General features: G+C 36.6%; 1 protein-coding gene across 1 annotated transcript in view; it reads left to right on the top strand.

Moving 5' to 3' along the window:
- LOC108690661 (transmembrane protein 132C) overlaps nt 1–11,838 on the top strand; it is a 104,390-nt gene that overhangs the window by 88,631 nt on the left and 3,921 nt on the right. Inside the window, exons 4-7 of the mRNA XM_018198056.1 lie at nt 3,924–4,197; nt 9,175–9,318; nt 9,871–10,770; nt 11,079–11,517. Of these exons, the coding sequence (XP_018053545.1) occupies nt 3,924–4,197; nt 9,175–9,318; nt 9,871–10,770; nt 11,079–11,517 (1,757 nt within the window). The remainder of the gene's footprint in view (nt 1–3,923; nt 4,198–9,174; nt 9,319–9,870; nt 10,771–11,078; nt 11,518–11,838) is intronic.

The raw sequence follows: 11,838 nt of genomic DNA, 5'->3' as shown, positions 1-11,838 counted from the left end.
TATATATATATATAACTTAGTAAAAATTTTTCGAAAAGTCTTTAACGAGATGTAACATATTTATTATAAGAGTAGATTAAATAAATTTGTTTATTTGAATGCATTTATAATGATTTAAAGAGTTTAATGCTAATCACACAAGTAACAATACTATTCTGAATTACGTGATGCAATCTCTTTGTGTATTATATTTTTAACGTTAAAGAAATATGATACCAAAATTAATTCAAAGTGGAAGATGTTCCGATGGTAGCGTCGTTTGATCTAAGATATCTGCTTTCACAGTAGTCGCCTTAGGCGTGCAATGGCGCTTCATCTTTATATTCTTTGTACTCTTCTTTTTCTTCTTCTCCGTCCTCTCTTTCTTGTCATTCTTCGACCGAATCACTCGATTGTGCGGTATGTCGATTTGCTCTATGGTACGCTGCGGTTGACTGACATCTTCAACTTTGTAAGCGCGAATAAAGAAAGGGGCTTCACCCGTTTTTTCAAACGGCGATTTCCTCATGGAATCTTCGGTTGACCGAACAAGACGATTCTTCGGTTTATTCCTTTCCGCGGAGGACGATTTACTTTCTTTCGAAGTATCAACGAGCGTTCTGACAAATCGATTCCTCAGTTTGTCCTTCTCTTCGGACGATGATTTACTCTTGTCCAAAGTATCTTCGACCATTCTGACAAATCGATTCTTCGGTTTGTTCTTCTCCTTGAACAAGTCGTTTCCGGAAGTATCCTCAGCCGTTCGGATAAATCGCAAGTTCTTCGGCTTGTCCTCTTCGGATGACGATCCACTTTCCGTGTTAACCTTGACCCTTCTGATAAGTCGACTTTTCGGATTGTTCTTCTCCTCAGACGAATTACGGTTCGATGCTACTTGAATCGTTTGGATAAATTGATCTTTTTGTTTATTTTTCTTTTCTTCGGACGATGATATACTTTGCAAAGTATCTCCTACCTCCTTAATATACCTTTTTCCTCGTTTTCTCTCGTCCTCTTCCGAGGATGATGAAAAAGATGAAGATGAATCATCATCGTTGTCTTCATCGTTGTCATCAGTACAATTTTCATCGTCATTGTCATTATCCTTTTTTGATTTTCCGCGTTGTTTTTTATTCTTTTTATGATGATTATCATCATCATTGTCACAATCACACTTTTCGTCGTCATCGTCATTTCTTTCATCGTTCTTCGATTTCACGAATCGTTTCTTACAACCATTATCGTCGTCACAATTTTCACCATTATCTTTCTTTTTTGATTTTACACGTTGTTTCTTGCTTTTTTTACAACAATTTCCATCATCGTCATTGTCATTGTCGTCGTCGTCGTCATCATCATCATCATCATCATCAACATCATCATCATCATCGTCGTCATCACTGGAAGAGCTACTGTTGTCATCGTCGTCATCTTTCTTCCGCTTGGTTGCACGTCTCACACGCTCAAATTCCTTCGTTTCTTTCAACTGCTCCTCGTTCTCCAGAAACATCCATTTATTGCTAAGGTACAAATCTCTCCTTGTACGCTTATCAGCAACTTTCTCCTCGCTAGATGAACTCGAACTATCGGACTTTTTTTCGTCTATAGTAGTATCATTGACCGTGATCACTGCCGTCGTCGTCGTTGTTAACGCATCATCCTGATCCTGCGTATCTTGCACATCTTGCGCCCAGACAACGTACGCAGCCGTAAATCCCACGAGAAAACTCGCGAAAAAAAATAGCGCACTACGACGCATAATCGATCGTGCAACTTAGAGAAGAGCGATTTACACTCGCGATGGCGGTCAGTTGGTCGCCTTATATATGTACCACCGTGGTTGCGAAACGCTGATAAAGAAAGGAGTCATCATCGGGCGGAACACGCTATTGCTGACGTAGCGATGCGATGCGTGCTGAAATAACATTTGTGGAGAAGCAGAGGACAGAAGGCGAAAGGTGGGGAAATCCGAGCGAGCAAAGAGAGATTTTCGTTATCGCCGTTAACTCGTTGATGGTCCGTTTTGATTCCACTTCGATTCGTACTTCGTAACTCCTCGGAACTCCGGCAGCTTCGCGCGTGCTTTCGCGAGATCGGCGATTTGCACCTTGCACCCGCTTCAGCTGCGAATCATCGATCGCGCGCGCGAGCACCAGCGAACACCAGCGAAGAGTTAACGCCACCCGGCACGCACGCAACGTGGATCAACGACCACGATAAGAAGAAGAAGGTGGGCGAGGGTTCTTAGCCGGAGGTTCCGCTTATCGAGATTCTACGCGGCGCACGCTGCGAACGCGACGACTCTCGCATCGAGATCAGACTCGATGCGTGTGATACCGGCTTCTCATAGCTAGGCAAGTGGCTCGAGGCTGCAGAATAATTACTTTGAAATAACGTCGCTACCTTCATCTCGATAAGATAAGAATCTCGAGAAGACGTAATGAGCGACTGACTCTGCGAACGAGACTTACTAAGAGAGTGTTCGGCAAAAAGAAGAAAAAACCCTACCGAGAATTATGGATGGCGTCGAGAGAGAAAATTCAACTCTCTCTCGTCGGATATTATTAACTCTTTACCGAACTCATCATCATCTTTGATGGCAACTCGATAGCAATTTACATTTTTAAATTTGATGACTATTGTAATTTTATTCTGCTTATCACAGCATCCTTTGATAATATGATTCAAAAATGCTATTATTTATCATTATAGACTATAAATTACATTTATTTATTTCAAATTCATTGTGAACGATATATTATATAATGATTTCTTTCAAGTTAATTTTATCGAATTATTGAAGAAACAAAACTATCTCTCAATTTGAACGAAAAAATAAAACTGAAATATATTGTATAAATATTTTTCAGGAATATTTAATAAAAGGAGTATTATTTTTTATTTAATCTTTATATTTTTATTCGCTTGGTTTATTACAAAGTAAAGGTATACTTTATATTTTTGTTTTTATAAACGTTATTGTAGTTTATTAAATGTACTGCTAGATTTTTTATTTTATATACACATATATATATATATATTTTAATGATTTCCATCCCGTATATAATTCGAATATAAAATTGAGATATTAAAAAAACTATTAATAATAGTTTCTGATTCAATTTGGAAATACAATCTCAGTTTACAATCTCAGTTTTTAGCGTATTAGCGATCTATTAATTTTGGAATAATTATTTTTATTTTGAAAGAATATATTTTTCACAATTTAACATCATAAAAAAATGGTTTGTTGGATGGAATTCGATAAATTTGTATGTTTTAACGAATCTATAATTATATTTACATGTCTATGCATACTTAATTGTACTTTAATTCATAATTCTCGTAAAAACTACTCGTTTTATGGCAACTTTAATCCATCGCCCATTTCTCGTCGTAAAATATGAATGATACAGGGGATCGCGTGTAGCTGGAAATAGGAACAAGTAAAGACGTTTTGGAGAAACACTTTTAAAGCGTATATCAAGGAAAATACAAAGTCCCTCGCGCAAGAGAATCGTTAAATTCTTGTAATGATGTACAATTTTCTGTGTTTTGCGATGTAACAGGCCGACTAACAGGTTATCGTTCCTTTTAATTTCTGCGCTCATTCTCGCGAACCCACTTGGAAGAGAATAGCATTAATCATTGAAGATGCAGTACTTCCACGAGTGAATGAACGAACATTCGTTCGAATCTCCTTTATCAAATGTGATAATACACAATTTCCACAGAGATTTATTCTCGACGCTTTTAAAGAATTGTTTTATCACGAATTTACGAATTCCCATTGCATTATTATTCTAATGTAATTATTATCTTTTTATTAGAAATTTTGATTTAATAAAATTTGTTTTATTTTTCGAAAAGTAATATGCGTTCCTTAATTTTTTTGCGAGAATGTCATGGACATTCAAAGATGATTGTTTCTTTTTTTTATTTAGATCCGCAGAAGAAATAATGACGATGCTGTTGGAGGCTAGCGAGGAAGGCATAGGCGGAAGCTGGGACGGCGGTAGAATCGTATGGAGCGTGCGTTACGCGCTCGAAGGCGAAGAAGAGAACGACTCGCAGTTGACGGGTGTCGATCAGCAGCAGCGAATGCAGCAACGCCAGCTACAGCACCATCATCATCATCATACGATCGAGAGACGGAAACTGCAGGCACGGCTAGAGATACAGAAGGATGATATACAAGCGGTGCTTCCGATCTCTAAGGTAATACGCGATTCTTCTAGCGATTTAAATTCGATATTTATGCACGTAAATTCGAAAAACTTATACTAGAACGCATCAAAAGTTCAAAAGAAGTAGTCGCAATCGTATCTGGAATATTATTATGTGGACGTGTATATATATATATATATATATATACATATGTATTTACAAGATATCTTACTTTTCACATATTAATTTTAATAGCGGATTCTTTGAGCAGTTTTGAGATGATTTTCTTTAGAAAATATTGAAACACGGCAATATTTTTCAAGCGATTGAAAAGAAAGCCTTTTTATTGAATTTCAATGGTACAAAATTATATATTTTCTTACATAGATAAGTAAAATATAATGTTAAAGTTTAAGTTATAAAAATAGATAATGTTGATAGATTACAAAAAAGATTTTACGCTTTTTACGTCATAATCTATGATTACATAGTAGAAAATCAAGAGATATGGAGAAAAATATTTGAAGGATTTTTGCGATTTCGTTAGAGAGGATTTTGATGCTTTTCTCTTGGTTACGATTATTTTCATCGTGACATTCTTTGTCCTTCGTCTCCTGCACCTCGTGCTTCATTCTTCGTCTGTGAAAATCCCTTGGAAAAGAGCTAACTCGAACGACGAGCACGATCAATACGGTCGCGTATATCGATCACCTCGCCGCGCGAGAATCTGTTTCCACTCGGTCGGCCAATCTACGATCCTCGCGAGTACCGAGACAAGAGAGAAAAAGAAAGGAAAGGCGGTGAGAAAAAGGAAAAGCTCTGTGAAAAGAGACAGAGAGAGAAAGAGAGAGAGAGAGAGAGAGAGAGAGAGAGAGAGAGAGAGAGAGAGAGAGAAGATCGACAAAGGATAATGTTTTTCCTTCTTTGGCTCCCACGGCGAGCACTCTGATGCTTTTCTCTTCGGCTTTTCCACGCCCGCGCCTTCACCATAACGGCGATATTTCTAGTCTGTGGCAAAATTCCATCGATACCGCAGAGCATCTGCTGTAACAACGGATCGTAATGAAATTTTTGATTACTGCACGTTGAACAACATAGACGTATGCGTTCCTTTATAAAGTGAGATGTGTGTAGAGTGAAACACTAATAATTAATTTTCTTTAGTTTGTAAGAAATGTGTAACAAATGTGTGCAAAATAATAATATGCTTCTGAATATATCTTAATAGTGATAATAATTCAATTGCAAATGATTAACCTATTTCGATTATTCTCATCAATGATGTATTATGTAATAGCAAATATTTTCGTAATAAGATCAATTTGTTTTCTATAATAAAATTTTATCGAATTTCATTCTAAAAAGAAATTGAAATCGCTTATATTTATATATGACAGTTAAATGTGGTTTTCGTAATTACTTTTCACCACTTGCCACAACAAGTCCTCGCAATTAGAACACACGCCTCTTGGTATGTAAATTAGATCTGACGGTTCCACATTATCCATGACATGCTCACAATTTCCAGTAACACGATAGCAGGTGCATAGTACATAATTTTGTGTATGAAAGTCAACATGAGAAGATCACGTAGATGATCAGACACATTCACCTAGAATAGAATCTTAAACAATTAACTAATTGTAAGAAAGATATTTTACGCGGTTCATATAATAATTGCTGAAGAATTAAAATATCATGTTAAACTGACCAATGAAAAGTTCGTGTGATACGGTTTTACAATAGCAGGATGTCTTGCAAAATCATACTTTATAACTTTGCAAGTGGATTCTATTTTTACAAATAAAATTTTTATTTTTGAATGTTATTTTTAAAGACATGCTAAAATTTACAATTGTGACGGATGATTTTTATCAATATTGTTGTTAAAGAAAGTTTAAATGAAAGATGATTAATATTGGACAGCTTTTTTGCAACGTTTCGTAGATAATGTCATGAGTTACTAATTTTGCAAATTTGTTATTCATATCTATAAATTAAATCAAATTTGACAATGCTATTATAATAAAGTCATTCTTGAAATCTAGAATCAGTATTGGCGGATAACGCAGGGTAAAGATTGAAAGCATTGAGAAAAGAGGTTGCGCGAGGTCTCTTTTAATTAAAAACTTTACTCACACAGTCTCGCGCGTGGAAGGAGCTGCAATTAGAGTAAGGATAATCAAGAAGCGCGAACGGAGTTCCTGACAACTTTACGCGAACGAGCGAGCGAGAGAACGAGCACGCGGCGCCTTCAAAAGGATATGTAAACGAATTAATTATCTCATTTATCAATTAGCGACCTCTGACACGCGCGCTTGTTTTCTCTGCTGAAATTTATCACAGTAATAGCCCGTGTATTGTACATATTTTATGTACAGCAATGTAAAATCCTTGCATTTCTCTTATATCCATCAACCCCCTTCCATTCGCCATCGATGAAACATCATTCTACGTTGAAAATGTTCTCCATGTTGTTTTAATAAACTCACAGAATAACCTCGTTGATCTCGGAAATATTTGGAAAATAACTGTGTGCTTCATTCATGTATTAAAATATAAATTTATGATTCTGAAAGTTAAACTGCTAAATTCATGCGTCAAGTTTACTCATTATTGTACATACACTCTTCAAAATTGCAGCGAGTCAATCTTTCGAGTTATAACAAGGAACAAAATACATTGCTGAAGATAAAAACGATATGCACGTTTTCTGCAGAGAATAAATTAATTACATTGAAATGTACATATACAACACATACGTGTATAAGAGTCTACAAATATAATATACAAGTATAATAATATCAATTTTCTCTAGAGAAAACTTTGAGTGATAAAAATTTATTATTACATAAAAAAATATGATTCTAAATTGTCTCAATTCGATCTTAATTTGAGAACTATCAAAATTTTTTTCTCTTTTATATTAAATCTTCTCATAAGAGAGTTGCTTAAAGGTTACTTTAACAATCTTAAATTAAAGAATTTTACAATTTAGAGATTGACATTACTTATGGAGCCAAGAAGGTAAACCAGAAATTTGTACAGTAAATAAAAAAGTTTTTAAGCTGATTTCTAAAACTCTTAATTAATTACACACCATTAATCGCGTCTCGGACCATTATTAGCCTGGCATTGTTGCAAATGATTAATATAGAAAGTTAGGGGAAAGAAAGCGCTATTCAATTATAAATTTTCACATAAGAGTAAAACCAACTTTAATCCTTTGATGTTTCCAAATAAAAGTTATTATTTGAAAAATTCAAATAATAGAAAAATGACTTTAACAAATTTTGATTAAATGTACTCGCGCGAAGAATTAAAATGTTTCCTTTTACGTAAAAGGAATAATGTCACAAATATCAAATATAGGAATATAGGAAGAAGCAAATATTGCAAACATTTAAAAAAAAAATCTTTCTTATGCATTTTTTTTTAATTAAAAATTGTCAAATAGTACGATATTGAATTCTTTATATTTTTTATTAGAGATTTGTATACATCAGGCAATAGAAATCGAATCAAAAAATCAGTGACAAGTAATTCTTCTCAGAGAATTTCTCACGTGAATTTCTTTTGAACAATGCATTCTGCACGGCGAGATACAAAGTACACGGACGTGTAGTCTAGTCTCGTAAATATTTTTGTGAGTCTTGGTTGAGATGAGAAAATATTTGACGAAAGAAAGGGAAGGAGCCGCGGTTCGCGTTCGAATGTAAACTACGCCCGCTGCTTTTATCATTGCAAGAGAGCACGCTCGTCCACGCGAGAGATACAGTATATGTATAGTATAGTTGGCTGGCACATACACTACAACGTGGCGTCAGGGATTTAAATTCCCTCGCTGCAATATCCGAGCCGTTTGATGTTCCTTCCAAAGGCTGCTGGTCTGTATGGACGGAAGCGAACTTGGAAATGGCTTACTACTCGGTCTGGCCGACCGATCCTATCCAACCAACCCCTTTGCGGAACTCCCTCGTTGACGAACTAGTATAAAGTACACGGACGACGCGTACACATAAAACGTGTAAACGTGGCAAATAATCTTCCACGTGTACGAGCAACATCGCAGCAAGCAGCAAGAACAAGTCTTCAACAACTGTAAAATAACTGTACGAATTCACGGAAATCCATTGGTTCTCATTTTTGAACTCGTTTAAACTTTTCATGATGTTAAATCGTTAGATTATATATTAATATGGCTTATTTCAAAAATGTGCGGATCAACTTCTTTACGGTAACAACTTTTTTCTTATTTAAGAAAATATAATGTACCATTAGAGAAGATCGATAGTTTTATCGGTTTATATATAGTGAGATGATTTTACTTACTAACTGAGACAAGCTTTTTACTGCTTTGAAGTTCTGCTTTTCATGAAAGATCAAGAATTTTTCCCGCAAGTATTCTTTTTAAAAGTGGAATCAAACGAAATAATTAAAACGAGAGATAATATTGTATCTTTCTAATTTTATAGAATAACTGAAAAATTTTTAATCTATAAAGTATTAAATTTATTTAAAAAATTTAGTTCTGTCTTATTGTTAGAGTTGTTGTTTTTGTATTGCAATTATTCATTTTAAAATATTATATATGTGTGTATGTATATATACATGTACATACATTATTACAAAAATATAAACTATATATTTTCAGGGAAGATAAATTTAACATTTTTTTATGTATATATTTTGCTTAGTTCTGTTTAATTTATGTTTTTTTGAATTTTATGTTTTCGATAGTTCACATACATATTTTTTAATATCGCTTACCACGCCTTTTATCTTGTCACAACGATAACGGAATAAAGTTCGAGGCAAAATAGATAACAGTTATGAATAATGGATAATGGCTGCTCTATCAATGAAGGTTACAGAAATGCATATATTAAAATATATGCATTTTCATCTCAAACTATTAAAAATAGGAATAGGATTTTGCCACTTTAGATATGAGAAAAATTGGAATGTAGTTTAAGCTATGAGTTTCTCTTCGACAAGCGAGAGGGAACGTTTTATATTTTGCTTCAGAACTGGGAGGTGATGAATACAGCGGTGTTGACGGGACGTCAGGTGTCGCAGGGGATGAAGGTTTTCATTGTGAGCCAAGCCGGCACGGTCGCCGATGTTACGCTGCAGTCGTCCTGTCATTCCGAGGACGAGAGTGTCCTCAAGGTAATTGCTTTTTAATTTATCTTCAGCGCTCACTTAGATTCTTAGGAATTTAATTGAAGAAATCTTAATATTATATACCTTCAGAAGAATTCCCTGCTTTCTCATTTTTATCGTTATTATTCGTGTTTAATTACTTTTAAAACTTTATATACATTTTATTTCTACATATGCAGTAAAGGAATATGTCAATATACGATTTTTTTTACATGTCCAAATTTGAAAATTGGACATGTATTTAATTGTATGAATGCATTTTTTTTAAATATTGAGTTTATTCTTTAAATAGAAATTAATTTTACATAATATATTATTCTATATACCGGTATCTAATATTTATAATGTAATATCATCCATTTAATCCTAAAAATATAAAAACAATAATGTCCACAAGTTTCAAACTAATAATCTAATACCCCGTATAATCGACGGATTAAGTGATACTTTCAATATCCTGGTACTTTACACTCAAACCGTGCATTACGAATTATTGTGATGTAGGATCAAACTACATTTAATACCTGATCGTTGTTACGAATACCTATAAATTCGCAGGTATCATCCTCGTGCAGTAGCGTGTACGTGGATGGTTCAGAGATCCGGGGTTCTAGTAACGCATCGGTCCTCGTTAAATACGGCACGTATACTGGTCTAGCAAGATTCACCGTATGGATGCCTGAATTTCCATTGGAAGTAAGCGTCGCTGACACGCGATTGAATCAAATAAAGGGTTGGAAGGTGCCGGAGGAGCATGTAGCAAGCGCGAAGAGCAAACGGAGTTTGCTAAATGCGACGCGGATCGAACAGAAGACGGAAGTTGCTTCGACGTCGATAATGCCATTAGAAACACCACCGGTAACCGCACGAGCAAAGAAGAGAAGCGCCGTTGATCTGGAAGAGTCGATAGAGGACACGTCTATGGACGTGGACGATCCGGACGAACTGCTCGAAGAAGATGAGCACGAGGAACGGTTTCGATCTAATGGAAATGATCACGGATGGGATACAATCAACTCTATCGATCGGAATCTATCTCCGGCTAATTGCAGATTGCGTTTCCAGCAAAGTCCGGTTGAAGTGCACGCCCGATTCTTAGCAACTGATCACGACTCGGGTAGAGTCTCGTACTTTGTCAATCGGCGCACCTGGTTGCGCGTCACTGACCTCGTAGTCGGCATGCTGCGTGTCTCCGATCCTAGAATAGCGACGCTTCTTCAAGGTAGATTGGTTCAGGGACGCGGAGTGGGTCGCACGGAGGTGCAGGTTCTGTCACCGATCACTGGTAGAGTCATCGGCGCAAAGGAAATCAGAGTCGGCAACGATCGTGTGTCTGTGACACGTCTGTCTGTCCGAGTGGTATCCGGACTTCAACTCAGTATCAGCCCAGATACTGCGATCGAGAACGGATACGTTGCCGAAACCTCGGTTACGAGAAGACTAACCGCCCAATATCAGGTAAATTATTATTATAGGTTTGTGTCGAAGTTTCAAATATATCTTGAAAAAAACAGCAATTTTGCAAAATTTACAATTTAGAAAAGTCAATTAAAAAGTATTTATTGAGTTTAATAACTTAACACAATACTAACGCGCGCGCGCGTGTGTGTGTATGTGTGTGTGTGTGTGTGTGTGTGTGTGTATGTGTGTGTGTGTGTGTGTGTGTGTGTGTATGTGTGTATGTGGGGGGGGGTGTATGTGTGCGTCTATATGATCAAAACAAAACTGTTACACGAGCAAACAAATTTGTTATTGTATACCAACAGGAAGGATTGCTGGACATTGACGTAGAGTTCTCGGACAATACCCGTACACCCCTCAGGGAAATCGCTGTGAGCGATTACCATTTACTGGTGGAGAGTTTGGATCCGGAAGTTGTGGCGTTTGCACCAATGGTCGCTTCCCATCATCCACGTGTAATCGCGGTCGGTGAAGGCCGCGGTGACTTGCTGCGTGTCAGTTTACAGCTAGCCGATTCCTGCCGATTATCCGGTAGACGTTCAAGCAAGGGTTCTCAGAGGACGACGGCCACTGCATTGGCAAGCGCGTCGGCTAACGTTGAAGTGGATTTCGCTTCGAGCGAGGTACCCAATCGGCCAGAATTCGTGCAGAATGACGGCGGTGGCACTGTCGGTTCTCACCATCATAGAGAACGTAAAACTAGCCGGGGCGAAATAGCTTCCGATCTACACGACATCCTCATCGGTAAATAGATCCTGTTCCTCTTTGCTGCTTTCTGTCTTTCTCTCTCGCTTCTTTTCTCTTCACTTTTTCTGTTCTTTTTCTACGCTTTATAACTGTCACACAACGCATGGTATGCACTTTGTACTGCATTTCTTAGCGGAAACTTTCTTCGTGAGACTAAGTATTTGGCTTGTAAGAAGTTCCCTGCCTATTTATGCGTGACCTCTCTTCACGATTTCTGTCCAGTCCTTCGTAACTGATACGTCTTCCTACCTCCTTTACGCTGAATGTCAAATGCGTCTAGTTCTTAGAATAAATTGTAATAAAACGCAACACATTACA

The sequence above is a fragment of the Atta colombica genome, unplaced genomic scaffold, assembly GCF_001594045.1.
Source record: "Atta colombica isolate Treedump-2 unplaced genomic scaffold, Acol1.0 scaffold348, whole genome shotgun sequence".
NCBI lineage: Eukaryota > Metazoa > Arthropoda > Insecta > Hymenoptera > Formicidae > Atta > Atta colombica.
Note: the sequence above shows the minus strand (reverse complement) of the source record. Positions and strands in the feature narration are given on the sequence as shown.